General features: G+C 35.9%; 1 protein-coding gene across 1 annotated transcript; it reads left to right on the top strand.

Annotated features, from left to right (window-relative positions):
- Positions 1–4849: 4849 nt before the first annotated feature.
- LOC140144796 (equilibrative nucleobase transporter 1-like) lies at positions 4850–18018 on the top strand. The gene is made up of 10 exons (XM_072166598.1): positions 4850–5029; positions 6121–6574; positions 7693–7816; positions 8260–8352; positions 11502–11712; positions 12083–12298; positions 13210–13314; positions 14586–14772; positions 16097–16220; positions 17842–18018. Exons 2-10 carry the CDS (start codon positions 6180–6182, stop codon positions 18016–18018), a joined length of 1632 nt encoding a protein of 543 aa, XP_072022699.1. The 5' UTR covers positions 4850–5029; positions 6121–6179.
- The last annotated feature ends 14 nt before the right edge of the window (positions 18019–18032 follow it).

Below are 18032 nucleotides of genomic sequence, written 5' to 3'. Positions count from 1 at the left end.
TTAATTAATTAGTTTTATGCAAATTAACTCATTATTTATATAAATATGCAAATTAGATGACAGGTTGACAATATGATATATTAGAACAATATTAAAAACACTTTGACAAAGTTTCAAGTCAAAATTCTGCAAAATAAAAGCATGCTCTATTTCGGTTTATTTACAGTAAAATTGAATTAGGTCTATATACTATTTCACTGAAAATAGGCATGTTAGTAGGGGCCTATACCGTTAGACTGTATTTGTTTATCTGTGTGTGTGTAAAGTGTTGCATCTTCCAATTTGTTAAACAGTGTACAGTGTGGGCCAAAAACAACTTTACCCAATTTAAAAGGTTCATATCTCAAAATTGAAAAGTCTGCTTCAAATTGTTTTCACATATTCGTAAAAAACATCTTTTTAAGAGTATTTGATGAAAAGACTATTCAAAAATGTATTAAAATAAAAACGTGACGCTAGTTTGAAATCAAAGGGTCAAAATTAACTTTGTCCACGCGAAGGCCTACTAGACGTCGCGTCGCATCGCTTGCAATAGCGAGTTCGATAGAGAATGAAAAAGACTCAGTATACGCACAAATTTGTTCAGCAATTTTATATAACACAATGAAATAAATCAAATATAAACTATTTAAATGTCAAGCTACGATATTTCGTCATGATATGCAGCTTTCATGCTGCAAAAATATAAACACAATGCTCTTCAAAATATGCGCAAAGCAATTGTAACCTCAGACCTCATTTTTTTGTCATTACGAAATTTTATCTACAAGAAAGTTAGAAGTTATTGCACTTATTGCGTTCTAGGTAGGCCTATTTTCGACAAATTGTTGCGTCGACAACTGACTCTGGGGTTAGCTGCAAGTTCACTTTGTTGAACCGCTGCAATATTTGCAGCTGAACGGTCAGTTCTTGGACGTCCGCTCCGTGCTTTGCATATTCATCACACTTCCGAGGTGGTGAAAGTTTTCGTAGTATAGTTGTGGTAGGTTTCGGCGGGACTCTTGCGTTCGGGAAACGAATCCGAAATTGACGCTGCACTTCCAAAAAGCTTTCTGTTCTTAAGTATACCTCTGCCATAACAGATCTCTGTTGTGAATTGCCTTATCTTGACACCTTGCAAACCTATTTAGAAATAAGCCACGCGGAAGCCACGCAGTCACAAAATGCACGAAGGCCTATTTTACATTCAAGAATTACGCCAGATGAAACCTTTGTAATTGTGTAATTTTATGCTAATTATTGGTCAATGACAGGAGTGAAATTCGAGTACATGACAAGTAAATGGGGGTTAAAATCGATTGTATTTCTTTCATGCATGTAAAACAATCATCACTTTTCAAAGACCAGCCAAACGTGTTTACCAAGTACATGTATGCCTAACGCATATGTATGCCTTACTCTTAGCAATCGGACACATCCCATTGAATTACGTGTGGACAAAGTTATTTTTGACCATCGGACGTAAAAATAGCACCATTTTGTTAATTTAGCTTCTTTTGCTTTCATTTCTTCATCACATACTTTTAGAAAGATATACATTTAGAATATGTAACAATATCATGAATAGCTCTTTTACAATTCGAGCAACCACCCTCTGAAATTGGGTAAAGTTGTTTTTGGCCCACACTGTATAGCCGTATTGTCCTGACAGGTTGTGTTTAAATGCTATTTCGTATCAGATGCCAGGTATTTTATACGTACTTTCTACCGTATTTTATTCAGGATTATGCATATTTACCGTATTACAGCAATATACCGTATACAGACTGTAATAATAGAGAATATACCATTGCAATTTCTCTTCTCAGAAAAAAATAAAAGAGATCATGGCAACAATGTTATATGCTGTGGAATCTGAAACATCTTGGCTAATAGAAAAACTTGGTTCCTTTACTAGTTCAGGCACAAGTTGGGCCCCTTTTGACATTTTCGCTCATAAGCTTGCATTGCGTGAAATCAACCTTTATGCAGTAAAATTTTGCATTTTTGCTGTTCAGAAAAAATAAAAGAGGTCATGGCAAAAACGTGATATGCAGTAGAATCAGTAATATCGTGGCTAACAGAAAATCTTTACTTGGTGTCTTTCATAGTTCAGGTTTAAACGCTATTACACGATTTTACTTAAACGCCCGAGTTGGGCCACTTTTTGCCAATTTCGCACATCAAGTTTCGACCGCATAAAATGAACTCTCATGCTTATCGTCAAAGATCTGAGAACAAATGCAAAGGTTTTACGACATTAGTAAATAAATAATATGATATTGATTTCAAAATCATAAATTAAAATACCACTTCAAATGCCCCATTGTTACCCATCTTAAGACTACCGACCAGATGGTTCATGATTCAACTCAATTTAGTCACATTTTAATACACAAAGACACGAAAGTGGCACAAGCTGTTTTACTTTTAGGACTACTTTTTCCAATTGGCCATATCTTCGCTTTTAGACCACCGATTTGAAAAAAAACAAAGCTTATGTAGTAGCATAATCAATTATCTTGACGACCAAGTACAATGTAATGTAATCAATAAGTGACATGTTTGCCTAATACTATTTTCTAAATTGTATAAATTTCATTGTTACAACCTGTATATGCTAATCATACGGTGAAATATACTTCAATCGTCGTTTTTACGGTAGAATGCTGGCAACTTAGCGTTGCCAGGTATTCTACCGTAAAAAATTACGGCAAATTTTTACAGTGTATGGCCGATTCACGAAGGGGGAGGTTCTTCGAAAATTGTTGTACGGGGCTGTGCATGCCACGGATGCTGACTTTCTCTATATGACAACCTACTTTTTGCTGTTTTTACCACCCATCAGTAACTCAATATTTCACAAAAAAACCCAATATTTCACAATAAACACAGGGGCGCTTTTTGCCAATTGTGCGCATTGGTTTCCACTAAAAACCCATCCCATCGATACCGAAATCGCTGAAAGGTACCCCAAAACCCCATCTATAGCTAGATTTAGATTGATCTAGCTAGATAAATTTGATAACATCATGGCGACATTTAGATGAAAGGTAGAAAGGACAATTTATAAAATATCGACAATGCTATATATCAGAACTTGGGACACAAACATGATCAAAATAGTAAGGATACGTGTTTGAACTGTTTAAAATATTGTACGCATTTAAATCAATATTGAGTGTGATATGTCACAGTTTGTAGTTATGTTCCCTTTTTACTCAACATTGGGTAATTTGTACTATTTCTTTATTAGAGTGTATGGCATGGTATGGGTGATTTTTAAGATGCACTAATGCAGTGGTCCATTCCTCAAAATATAATAAATTTAGTTATCATGCAAAACCTTGGTCAATGAAGTGTAAATTTTAAGACGATTATAATATCATGAAACTTATTTAGCTTTATTTGTCGAACTATCAGCTATAATATCTTTGCTATTTTGAGAAGGCGTAGGCCCACGACACTGAGCCTATAGGGGACGCACCATCAGATGTTATCGGGGGGTAGGGAGTTTTTGAAGAAAAAACTTCGCCCACTGGCAAGAGGAAAAAAAATTTCCCCACTAGTGAGATGAAAATAATTAAATAAAAATGCCTAACTGATGAGTAAAAAAAGAAATCCCTACCCAACTCTGTATAAAGGTATGAAAACATTAAAATTTAAAAAAGACAACCTCGCCGCCAAAGGCATCAAAAAATGCCCTCAAAGGCAGCGGGAAAAAATCTGCCTCCTAACTCCCTAGCCCTCGGCCTATCTAATGATGCGTCCCTAAAGGTGATGCTTACCATGCGATATCTTTTAAATATCATAAAGCTAAATGTGATGCGATCAAGCAAAATCAGTCGGAACTCGGAAATATTACATTTTCAGTTTCTTATAGAATCGTAAAAAGCATTTACAAATCTGGATTTTGCAGAAAACCTCATTGAAATTGAACAACCAGTTCCAAAGATATGAGCAATTAAAGCGTTTCCAAAACAAAAGGATTATTTCCTTTGTATGGTTCTATCTCAAAATCAATATTTTCGAGTTCCGACTGATTTTGCTTGATCGCATCACAAATAGGCTATATTTGTCTGTATAATGATAAAATATCATATTGAAACTGTTCAAACTGACGATATTTGCACGATATATCTTTAAAATATGAAGCTAGATTTTATAACTGACTTACCAATGCTTACTGACATTAACTGATATTGCTATAAAAGTATGATATTTCTGGTAAAACAAGAGGTTCACAAAGATATTTTCAAATGAGACTTGATAGTTAGTTCTATGATCGAGTTGTTTGACGCTGTGATGGTATTTTCAAATGAAACTTCTATAGATTTAAGACGATAGTATCGACGATATTTGATAAGTTGTGACGATATTTTACAAAAATACCAACCCTGCACCTATTTGCCCTATAGAGACCTGCTGTACTACTTTTGTTGTTATGCATGCGACTCGCTTTGCTGACATTCATGATTCGGTTTCTCACTAGCTCGTAACTTTTAATACACGTCTGTACAGAAGTGACAGAGACCATTCATCAGGTGTGTGGATACATATTCTTACAAAGCACTGAGGCGTAATTTATTTTTCGCTAAATTTCTGGCTTGGTGGTGACAAAAGTTTGAAAAAGCGGTCATAATATATCGGGTAGAACATTTCCAGAAAATGGAGCGAAATTCTATTTTTGTTGCAACTTCGCCAATTTGACTAAAGAGAATTTGGATAGTATTTTATGGTATTTTTACCGGGAATATTGACCCCCCCCGCCGGATACACCGCTTCACAGGGCCATCTAATACCAATGACTCATGCAAGCGACAAACCATGAAATTACATGCACTTTGAATATTCACGACTGGCTCGCTCAGTTTATTTTGTTTGCTTTGCTTCACTAGCTCTTAACAAAATCGGTCAGATAATAAAATTGACTGAAATCCTTCATATTTTGACGTCGCTATATGGTTGGCTATGCAGTACCAACAAGCTTATGACAAATAGTTACAAATTGCCAACTCCGAGGATTTTTCCTTGATTTTTAACTGAACAGGTGAGTGTGTGTTAAAACTAGTAGGCATATAGTAAGAGGCCTAGGGCCTAGACCAGCAAAATATAGGCCTAATTATTTTCAAGACATTTCGCCTCGATCAGCATTCTTGCAAATATAATTGAGGCCTAATATCATAGGGCCTACAACTATTTGCTGCATGCTACTGAGCACACATGATTTTCTTAAACAATTTCAAATCTGTGAGATTGTATATAAACATTTTATTAACCCGTACTGATTTCTTTGTGAGCCGTTGAAGATTGTATGTTAAGTAGGCCCTATACAGACAACGGACGTTACATAATTGAGACATCCTTCCATATAATAATACACACACTACCCTGGTTGTGTTAAATGCTTTTGCTTAATCAGGTTGCTGAAGGCATAGCTATGGATGGCATTATATTTAACCATAATTAGTTGCTATATGGCATACATTAATTTTCACGTACGTATATATTGCATATAATTTCTCTGCCATTGACCGGGCCCATTGAGCTTCAATGCTCAAGGTCACCTGTTATTTGAATTAACAGGCCTACTCAGTATACCATGCATTTCGCATTCACGTTATGGGTTGCCGATTTCTGTAATCAGAATAATTCTGTTGTGCGTGTTTATTAATCAGCTTTGAATGGTATAATCGGGTTTGCCAAAAAGATGTCTAAATGATACACTGAAAAGGTATGTGAGAATTTGTATTTGGTCTATACATTGTATTGCTTTCAAATTATTGACCACCCCCAGGATTTACCATTAGTTGGTAAATATTATTCTAGTATTTGCTGACTCTTTAATGGTCTGGGTTAACATGGTTAATTCGTCCAGGGTATTGTGAAGAGCTAGAAAGCTGCTTGTGCACATGCATGGTCATTTTCCAACATTTAATTTTTATCGTCATTCGTCAGCACATAGGCCTACATATTGACTGTTTTTTCATACTGACATTTGTTTTACGAAACACTGCTGGCGATTAGACAGCCAGATGATAAGGGAGTTAACGGCTGGAAGTTTTTTGACAATTTTTTAACGCATGTGTAAAAATGTAGGACTATTAATTTTCTATAAATTTCTCTTTTCGTGTATTTCAGATTTTTATAATGTTTCTCTTATTGGAACGTTGTAATCGTTAAAGGTCACATGCATCATAATGACATCGTCAAAACAGAGGAATTTGGCGGCCTTTGCCTTTGGTCTTGGCGAGTGCCTCCTCTTCGGTGGATTAAAGTACGGCTGGGCTTCACTCGTTTTTGTTCTGAAAGACTTAGGCTATTTCCATGGCTGTTCAAATAACCTATCAAAGGATACGTACGACACGTCTTTAAGTGGTACAGATATCAACAATTCAACTTGGACATACGGACATGCAGGGAATGCAACACAACATGACTTATGTGACAAGGAACTAAGAGGTCTTTGTAGAACTCAAGATTCGTGCCTCCATTTAGTTTTCACTATAGCAACAGTAACATGTGGGATGATGGCGATTCCAACAGGAGCTTTAGTGGACAGATGCTCCATCAGAATACCAAGATTGATTTTCAGGTACGAGTGTATGTTATATTCATTGCCGTTACCAAATAACAGAACAGGGAAAGAGCCACATTATAGATTTTTGAAAATACTGTTGTGACACTGACATGATGCTTATACATCAACGTCAAGGGATTTAGCAGTCCTATTAAACATGTACCGGTATACCGTTTATTTCATGAGCAATCCAGCCTCTGCTTCACTAAAACACAAATGTATATGAAAACCCTCTTGTGTTACTTTTTAAAAAATTGGATAGAATGTTATATCCAAAAAACATCCCCCAAAAAGTAACTAACCCCCCTAAAAATAATGGCCATTATTCAAAAACGGGTTATTGTACAGAGAAGATGCCTTTCTTCTCATCTTCTCTGTACAAATCTGTAAAATGCGTTGGAAGCAGAATTTATTTCTGCGCATTTTGACAACTCATTTGATATGATAGCCCAGAAAACAATAAAACACCGATCAATTTAATGATTAATGACTAATTAATTAATGATTATGTAACAATTGCTCGGTAAAATTTCAAACGTATACGATATGGAATATTTCGTTGATATGATTTTAATTATAACAGTGTGCAATATTTGTGTGTCTTTTAATGTCTTGAGTGACAAAGAGAACAGTATTTACTATGATATAATAATTGACATACATGTATTTAATTTTACAGCAAAATGTGAATTATCATTTAGGCCTAATCTGTTTCAAGGGGAAAAAGAGAATTATTATACCTGTATCATGATAAAACAGTAAAAAAACCCAGTCAAAATAATTTTGTATCAATTGTTGTGTCGATGCATTCTTTTGATTTCACGAAGAAACTCTTCATAAACTTGATGCAATCATTGATTTACATGTAGGCCTACAGCCCTCTTCCCTATAGTAGGCCTAGGCCTAAGTGGCACATTTTACCCTTTCGTTGTTAACTACATCCTCGAGATTAAAACAAGCAAATTGAAAACGGCATTTGACAGCTAAGACTGCGCCCATTGAAGACCACCTGACTAATTGATTATATAGATTGCTGCGAAAATCTTAAGATTTGAGTGCAACACTCTCTTATATTCATCAACCCCCTATATTCATCAACCCCCTTTTAACTTTGGTTTCTCATACTTTCGCAGTGTGGTGATATGCAGTGGTCTTCTGATGTTAGCATTAAGTACACCAGACACGTCGCAATTACTGTATCCTTCTATAGCAGGAATTACTATGGGTGGAATTGTCATAGGTATTGCAAATATGCAGGTAAGCCTGTACCGATGTCAGGAAATTTATATCGGTATAAAAAAATGTTGTTTTAAAAAAGGGGGTCATTTGGGTGTATCAAAAATGGGGTATACATTTGTGAAAAAAGTGGTCATTAGGTATAGGCCTACAATTTTGAGGGAAAAACAAACAAACAACAACAAAAAACCCAAACCAACCAACTAAAAACAAACAAACAAACAACAACAACAACAACAACAACAACAACAACAACAACAACAACAACAACAACAACAAAACAAAACAAAAAACAAAGAAAACAACAACCAATTATATATAATTATTTCATATCATCAGGACATTCCTCGTATTCAGAATGCAATTTGGAGGCTTGCATGCAGGTCCTACAAAAATATATATTTCCGATCCCTTATATATGAAGTGCATAAAATGTTTTCTTTTCCCCGCTTAATTTTGTGTAGATCGGCAACTTATTCATAAGCAAGAGGAGTACAGTGGTGACAGTTTACAACGGAGCCATTGATTCATCCGCCATCATCCTGCTTACAGTCAAGGTAAAAATATCATAGTGGGCTATTACAGTTGAAATCCATACACCCCTAAGGAAGACATGACCTTAATCTCAGTCCGCACAGGGAGCAGGCCCCCCCAATGCAAAAGTATACAAAAAGTCCAAAAATATCACAAATTGCGAGGTTTTCAAAAATGGTCCAAATTTTGTGAAGAAAGTCCACTTTTCACGAAATTGAACACCCCTTGGGAAAAAGTCCACTTTTTCAAAATCAGCACCCCCAGAAAAAATCATGCGTACATGTACGGGCCTGACAGGGAGTGTCAATTTCTAATAGGGTTACAAGAAAGATTGTATGACGCACACCGACATCGCCTGGCTAATAATTATTTGGTGCAGCAGAGACATTAAAATGAATACACGGGATCCATACACGTGAATTGCTATGCACGATTTTGATATCAGACGAAAATCTTCGGATACTGGGTTACAAAATGATGAATACCTCCCGTAAATGAATTTTTCTCAAGAAACCAGATGTGGTCTCATACACTTGAAAATACGTGTTGAACAGATATTATAGTCGTTAGCGTGCGCTTTGAAAATTGGCCGTGCGCTTTGAAGTCAAAATTTGACCAAAACTCTCAATTTTATATTGCGTTGGTCCTATATGGACTACAGCGCGCAGCAGGCTATAGCGGCACTCACTCAAGCGGAGAGAGTATAACCCTTGACCGCAATGTCGTATACAAGCTTGCTCACAGAGCGAGAAATCAATTACCCCGTCTATACAGTAGCCTTAGTCAAGTCACTTCGCTAATAATATGCATCTCATAAGGTCCGAATAAAATGGTCACAGGTGGCTGTGGATTCAACCTACTATTAGGGATGCCCACTCTCAATACAGTTTCCACTAGAACGATTTTTCATTTACTGTGTGCGTGCACTCACACACGTATTGTCTATGGAGAAACTGATCGATACAAGAAATCCCAGGCATGTTAAATGGCGTACATACTTGTTTTGATCCAAATGTAGGCCTATATCAGGGTGTTTCAAGAAATTCCTGATTCCACCAGAAAACATTCACCAAACTTTTTCCTGTTTGGTCAGTAAATAGAGAGGACCTTCCTGCATGAAGAGATCACCTTTTTTTAATGAAAAATTTAATGAGATGAGAACTACAACAGGTTGAAGTGACACCATTCCGTGCATCAGGTGTTCAAACGCAATTATCTCCGAATTTGGAGTGAATCAGACAAGCAAACTTACATACTCATAAAATGTAACTATTTATGAAGACAAAATGTGTAGGATGTTAAGAAATTTAAGAATGTTTAAGCCTACCGCGGCCCATCTCAAATCATGCACTTCCCCGTGCACTTCTCACTACCATGTCCATTTCATAGGGAGTATAAAAACCGGGGACCATCATGGCTTCCATGCACACAGTGTATTGCTCAATGTAGTAAAGATAACCTTTGAGTTGGAGCAAATTTCTCAAAATTGGTAGTGATTAATGTTACCAAACTTATGCCATGATGAAATATAATAATTTTTGAAGATAAAATGTGCTGACCTTAAAAGATTGAACAATGTTTAAGACTACCGCTTTTCATTTGAAATAATGCACTTATTGTTCATCTCCTCTATGGAGATATTTTCCATGGCGGCCATCTATGATCATGCTTGAGGTTTCAACAAACAAACCATGGGTTTTGAGGTCTTATAGTTTTTGTTGTATGTCAACAAAATCGATTAAATTTTCAGGATGATCTTATTTTCATGTTGTTATAAGCAAATATAATGTTCCAGATAAGATAGTTAATAAATACATTAAGAAAAAGTACCTTAAAGTTGCACTTTCTGTTAGTATTCCTTTTTGGACTTTAACTTTTTAACATGTTCTAGCAGCCCTATATAAAACCGTGACACTCGAAAGGCCATATCTCTGGAATGAAAAGTCCAATTAAGATTATTTAAACGCCAAAATGTTTCTTTCATCAATTCCCATCCAATAAGTTAGGTCTGAATCAATTTAAAAGTACTTCAATTTTTAGTGGACATGCCTACTACTATGGCGATTTCTACTATGAAGATATCGGGGCGATGTCACTGTGTGACGTCACGCGTGGTAATACAAGATTGCGAACTTATACAATAGGTGATAAAGACAATATTTACTTGATGATCGTTTATCAGTCAGATTGTCTTTTAATAGACACAATAATAGCCCAAGTACGTTAACCTCGTAAGTACTGTCTGCTGCATGACTGGTACCAAGAAGACTATACCGTAAAATTCCGTCTACAAGCATATATATGCCTCTAAACGAGGTTTTTTTGAGACAAGAGGCAGACACTCTCAGCAAAAACGTTATTTGGAGTTTAAAAAACGTTATTTGGAGTTTAAACAACTATATTACTGATAAAGGCGGCTGTACAAACATGTGTATTTGTAAGACCAATCTATTGCAATGTTTTTGAGAAGGGTATTGGCCTTTCATATCTTTCGTTAAAAAAACCCTCGTTTAGAGGCATATATGCTTCTAGATGGAATTCTACGGTATTGTAATTAATTAGAGCCAATCAGAAATATGGTAAGAATGGTGGTAGGTAACCCCGTGAGTATTACCTGCTGATTGGCTACAAGACTATTTTGACTTGAGTTATTGAGCCAATCAGCAATATGGTAAGAATGGTGGTGGGTTAACCCTATGAGTACTATCTGCTGATTGGTTGCAAGAAGACTATTATGATTTACTGAGCCAATCAGCAATGGTAGGGCTGAAGAGGATTAAGGTTAATTGAAATATTAAAGATTTAGAATATGTATTTTAATTGGTCACTCAGATGAATATAAATAACATGGTATTATACGGTACCAACTATCAATTTTATTATCCAAATCAAAAATGTACAAAATAAATCTAAAACAAAATGAAACTTATGAAACTGGTGGAGCCATTCTAATAAAGAAGCAGATCTACGATCAACGGTATCAAAGGCCATTGATAGATCAAAGAGTATGACATGTCTTATTTTTTCAACTGCTGTGTTATTAATTTGGTCTAACTGAGCAACAGCAAATAGGCCTACGTTGCCTTTCGAGCAAAAACCAAATTGTTTATCATTCAAAGTATCATAGACTTGGACAAAGTTTGATATGACATACACAACTTCTCTCTTTCAGGTCGCCTATGAACACGGGATTTCTCTACAAATCAGTTGTTTCACTCTCTTTGCCGTAGCATTCGTTTTATTTGTCATTAACACATTGCTGCTACCACGTGATCGAATAGTATGGCCGCCAACATCTAAGACGAAGGCACGTTGTGACGACGAACACAAAGGCAAAGCAAATGGGATTTCTTCTGGCTCTAAATTATACACAGAAGTAAAAGGTACGTAAAAGAGATGTTGTTAGTTGTTACTCAGAACAAATTATCTGTGGGCTTTTGACCCCCTTGCAAGGCACGTATAGATGAAAAAGAAACGGCCTCCCAATACGAAAAGTGGCGTAGCCAAAGGGAGCAGGAGAGGAGGGGCAGATCCCCATCCCGGGATCCCCATATGAGAAGCCTTGGGATGCTGCCCACCCTGCTGCGAGCTAATGTAGTACGTATGTAGGCCTACTCCCCCACACAAATTCACAAGCAAAACCCTTCATTACATACTTCCAATTTCAATTATATTTTACATGTTTGAAGGTAATACTATACTTTACAGCCTTACTGATGATCTTATATAGTTCCCCTGTTTTTCCACTTAAAGGTAATGATCGCAGCAAGCGCACAAGAAGACAATCCATCCAGCTTTGTGAGGCTCATAAGGAGATGATGGAATACCCCAATATGACAAGTGCCTTTGTCTCGCCAATGTTTGCCTTCTTCTTGCTCTGGGTGTCCGTTCTACAGCTTCGTGATCTATACTTCCTTGGGACATTCCATTCATGGATAACAGAACTCGTGGGAGATGATCACAGTACAGGTACAACCTGCATGTATAAATTAAAGGTTAATGATATGATTTTGTTGTAGTGCAAATGAAAAAAATGCATGTGCCCTTTAATACTCACCGGTAAAAATCACCTCGAAGGGGAAGTGGGAAAAAAATTAGAGGTCGAGTACATTCATTTTTCTCAACAAAATCATATCATTCATATAAACATGAAACCGTTAATAAATGCATATCACTTGTTGGAAGTGAAATTGTACAAAATATTGCACGCGTACTAAGATGTTGATGCACCATCACTCCCAACAATTGATACGCATTTATTAACATATAATTAAATATTACAGACTGTAATTTGACGCTAAGGCCTACAAGATAGTTTCAAATGTGGCACTATTTCTATTAACTCTTCCTTATACATTATATCACGCTAATAACAAATAAACAACAAAACAAAAAAGGGAAAGGGGGTAATAAAACACCATAATTGCCAAAGGATGCAATCCCAGATGCAAGGCGCTACGAAGATGAAGAAGCAATGGGGGGAAAGGGACAAAAGAAATCACAGTGGCTTGGAATAGGGGATCCGCGGGAAGAGGTGTGTTTTAAGGAGACTCGTGAAAAGCATATGCTCGAAAACTGACATGCCACAGTGATCACTTTTCAAACAAAGCGGGAAAGCGCTTCTAATGACGAATAGCTCAATATGTTATGTTTAAAGTCTTATCCGACCCTTTCTTCTAAAGTGGTATATTTTGCTCAAATAAGGTAGTAGGGCCTACAGAATTTTACATGAAGTATCAATATGTGCAAAAAACAAATCCGTGGGATTTAATAATTTTCTGATGCAAATGCATGTTATTTCCGTGTAAGGATACTTTTCATGAACATTTTATGCAATTTTGTTGTAAATAATGTTTGACTAAAATCTTTTCTTCATACAGTAAGTCATTTCACGAGTATAATGACTATGGTGCAATGTGCTGGGGTGGTCATATCTCCATTGCCAGGACTTCTACTAGATAGAAACAAAAGAAAAGTAATTGACGGTAAGGATATACTGTAAAAGTCAATATTTTCGTGAGAAGATATTTTCGAGATTTTGAAGATTTTGTCAATTGCGCGAAATTAAATTTCGCGGTTTTGATATTGATACAATAGAAACCTAATGCAAAAGGTTATTTTCGCGAGTTTTTATTTTTGCGATTTTATGTCCACTCCCGAAATTCGCGAAAATAAAAACCTCGCGAAAATTTCTACTTTTACAGCAATACAGTGTATGGGATAAATCTTTACATGCTGTTCATAGGCTTCGACATAAAGACCATGCAAACACAAAAATGTTCTTAAAACGTTATAAAACAGGTATTGGTTTTATTCAAATTGAACGTTTTAATAACATTTAAATATTAAATGGTCATGATATGAAAACACACTAAAACTACATTTCAAACATGTTAAAATGTTATTGTAAAATATTATAGTCAACTCTTAAATAACATTATGTTCTAGAATGTTTTACACAAAGTTTCTGTAAAACGGTTTGTGTTTGCTGGGAGGTTATTTCAGTTAAAATCCATAGACATCTTCCACACATGGAGTGTGGATTTCAAGAATGATCAGAGATGCCAACCCTCCCTATTTTTGAGGGAGGCTCCCTATTTTGGGAAACATTTTTGTCCATTTTGACACCCAAATTTGGCAACCTCCCTATTTCTGACAAGTTATGTGCCAATGAAGTTGCATGTAATTTTGAAAACCTCCCTATTTTTTGTTTTTTTCCTCCCTATTTTCTAGATGTTAATGTTGGCATCTCTGAAAAAATGGTGACTCCATTTGAATTCTAGGCCTATATCCCCCTTAAATGGGAGAAAAAGGTCATGTCTTCCATAGTAGGTATATGGATTTCAACTGGAATAGCCCATTGCATTTTCACATCTACATATTTGCAAGCTTCAGTTGAATTTCCTTGTTCCGGGTCTTCCCCAAACAAATGTGTTGACAAAACATAATAATCTTTTGAAATTGTTCCCAAAAATGTTTGACTAAACAATTTATTTGTGCTCAATCATTGTATTCACAAACTTTTTGATACATTTATTTGAAGCTATGTATTAGCTAAGCTAATTATTGACTTTGCATTGAAGGTGTCTGGTGGACAGGCCATTATTAAAACATAAAAACATTAGGAGGCCTAAATGAAGTGATATTTGAGACAAAATGTTTTGAAGCTTAATATAACCAGATATTTTCATGTTATCAAAACGTTTTACTAACTCATAAATCTTTCAATTTATACCTTTTTTTCTTTTCTACACAGCTGAGAAGGCGTTATACCAGGACTTAAAGGACAGTATACTAGTGTATGTAATCACCACTGCTGTGTCCGTTTTATTTTCCATATCTGTGATATTACCTGTAATCCAATTACAATATGTGTCATTTGTTTTACAAGTTGTATTGCGAGCATTCCTGTATGGCATAGCTTCAGCATTTCTACCTATGGCGTGAGTATTATTAGGCAATTTGATTCATACAATGAGAGAGCGAAAGAAAGAGGATCATTATGCTGTAATTCCCACTAAGTTTTCAACAATTCTTTCATACAGCTTTAGTTTTATGTAAAGGGAATTTCCCCTATCCCTGAAATGAACAGTTTCAGTTTGTCATACAGCTAATGGCAATATGTGACACGATCTGGTCCATGGGGGCCAAAGGAGGCATTTTTGAAAATTAAGTTACTGTAATTATTACATTAAGCATACAATAGACTACCATTTACTGATGACACCAAAGGTCTAGCATACTTGGTTCTAAAGTTATGAAGTTTTTTGATGTCTATTCTATGTCTATGTATTTTATTGTTTTTTGCACCATATTTTTACCTTTATCTCAGTTTCAAATTTGCCACCTTTGGCCCCATGGACCAGATCGTGTCATATAGGACCTATAGATGTAGCCTTCCCAGAGGGCTGTTTTTAAAAAACGCTATAATCCGAGACACCCTAGACTCCGAAAATCCATTCACCACTCCACCTAAGTCACTGCAGGTGTATAGCGGTCACTGGGTTTTAGCGTGTCTCGGAGTATAGTAACATGTTTAAAAAGTGGTCCTGTGGTAGGGGTTCCCAGAGCTACCCAGATGGGGAGTCGATTACAATAGATGACATTGTTCAGTCCAGCTTTTGAGAAAATGACCTTTGCTTGAGGCAATTGGTTGTCAAATGTTGCCAGTTAGTTACAAGTACGATATAAAATTGGATCGATTGAGCCCATACTTATTGGTCAAACTATGAGTTTTAAAATATTGGACGAGACATAGCCGAGTCCCAATATTTTAAAACTCATAGCGAGACCAATAAATATTGGGCGTAAAGCATCCAATTTTATCATTATTATGTTTTGGATCCAATATTTTCACACACTTGGATTCACCAAAACATAATAATGTGTCATATATTGGATACATTTTTGGTCATAGTATATAATATGCTTGTATGAGTTATTACCTTCTTTTCATTCACACATTGGTAAAATAGGACTGATTGAGGAGTCTGTAGCTTGATACATGGAAACACTGAGAAAAAGGACGGAGGAAAGAAGGAGAGAATGAATGAGAGACATTTTGTCACATAATTCACTTGCAGACATAGAAAGGAGAGACAGTCGGAGAGAGAGGGAGAGATATAGGGAGGGGGAGGCGAGACAGAGAATAATGGGGGGGGGGGGGCGGTCAAGTGGTAAAGACAATGTTTTGCAATTTAGTAATAGCATGTTAAAAAAAGTAGTTCCTATCCATGAATTACTATTTGTGTATTGTGTCCAATACAGGTTCCCAACCCGATACTACGCTACAATGTTAGGTGTACTCTTTGCAGCAGCTGGGTTATTTTCACTTCTTCAGTACCCAATCTTTCTCCTAGTACAGGGACCATTACAGGGAAATCATTATTATGTAAGTTGCAGATTTATCAATATATTTATATTAAATTCAAGTTTACCAAAAACTTTGGGAAGGGACGAGAGAGTTATTAGCTGTGTTGTGTCAATTTAATCTTTTTTTACAGTGGGTAACAACTTCAGTGACCACTGACCAGCACTGCTTTCCAAGCAGGCCATCATACAATATAAAACTGATAGTATAATCCTGGGAGTATACTACAGTATAGTATACAAAAGCGATATAATATGAAATAGAAAAAAACAGCAATGAAAATCAGGAATTCATTGAGAACATTTGCATTGAATTGGCTCAAAGAAATATTTTCCACATCAGTTTGAATAATTGGATTCATACCGTATTTCCTCAATTTATCAATAAGTATATCATGGCTTACCACATCAAAAGCTTTTTGCATTGAATTGGCTCAAAGACATATTTTCCACATCAGTTTGAATAATTGGATTTATACCGTAGTTCCTCAATTTATCAATAAGTATATCATGGCTTACCACATCAAAAGCTTTTTTTAAGTCAAGATAGACCATACCTGTAGCACAACAATAAATTATCCATGTTATTTAGAACAAAACCTTGAACATCAAGAAAAGTTGTAGTGGTTGAATGATTGGTATTAGAACAAAACCTTGAACATCAAGAAAAGTTGTAGTGGTTGAATGATTGATACGAAAACCAAATTGTGCACTTGAGAGAGTATGTGATGGATCAAGCAAAATCAGTCGGAACTCGGAAATATGAAATTTTCAGTTTCTTACAGGATAGTAAAAAGCATTTATAAAGCTGCATTTTTCAGAAACCCCCATTGAAATTGAACAATCAGTTCAAAAGATGGGAGGAGTTGAAGAGTTTCCAAAACAATAGGAAACAATAAGAAATACTTTCTTTGTTTGGCTAATCTCAAAATCAATATTTCCGAGTTCCGACTGATTTTGCTTGATCGCATCACATAATATGCATCATTTAAGTACTCATATAATTAGAGGTTAATAACTGCGCATCGGTTATTTGGAGGGCATTGTGAAAAATCTAAACATTTTGCCTTTGGAACCGAGGGATATTCCGAGGTCCAAAGCAAAATGTTTAGATTTTTCACAATGCCCTCAACATAACCGATGCGCAGTTATTAACCTCATTCATAACCGTCACTTTGATCTTTTAACTTTACAAAATAACACAAAATTTTCCTCAAAAGTTTGTAAAAATAAACAATTCTTACATCTTCCCTTTCCCAAAATCGATCAGGCTAAAACAAAACGGCCAATAACAAAAGTGCGCATCAGGATCTGTGCAAATATGGTAGCGCGCAATCCAAATACTGCAGCCAGCGCACAAGAAGTTCGTTGGACGCTGTCACGGGCGCACGAGAAGTCAATTGTGTGCGACATTGGAACAATTACGCATTTTGCGGTCAATTGTGTGATATTAATGACCTCGATTTTGCGTTCGCGTTTTCACAAATAATAAAATATGATTGGATCGCACGCATCGCGTTTATTAATGAGGTTATGAATTGATCATACTGCCCTTTCCATGATCTTGGATCTTTTATGTTGAAGCCTATTGCCCAGCATGCAAACATTAATACCCATAATTTTCCATTTCTTTTTCCTTTCAGGTCAATGTTGCATTCATAGCGATGTGTCTTTCAACCATGCTCTTTCCAATTTATATCCATATTTATGTGAAAAAGAAAGAGAAACTACTAGAATTAAACAGGTCTTCTAAAGAATGGATTAAATTTGAATCAGACTTATTGACTGATGAAGATAAAACAAGGTCCGATAAAGTCTAACTCTATTCACACTT

Source organism: Amphiura filiformis, unplaced genomic scaffold (assembly GCF_039555335.1).
Source record: "Amphiura filiformis unplaced genomic scaffold, Afil_fr2py scaffold_82, whole genome shotgun sequence".
In the NCBI taxonomy this organism is placed as follows: Eukaryota; Metazoa; Echinodermata; class Ophiuroidea; order Amphilepidida; family Amphiuridae; genus Amphiura; species Amphiura filiformis.
This window is presented reverse-complemented; position numbering and strand designations above follow the sequence as displayed.

Excerpts from the sequence above, each read along its gene's own strand:
- LOC140144796 (XM_072166598.1), top strand. The coding sequence starts at position 6,180 with ATGACATCGTCAAAACAGAGGAATTTGGCGGCCTTTGCCTTTGGTCTT. Across the intron at positions 6,575-7,692 it reads ATACCAAGATTGATTTTCAG|TGTGGTGATATGCAGTGGTC; the intron begins GTACGAGTGTAT and ends ATACTTTCGCAG. Across the intron at positions 13,315-14,585 it reads CAAAAGAAAAGTAATTGACG|CTGAGAAGGCGTTATACCAG; the intron begins GTAAGGATATAC and ends TTTTCTACACAG.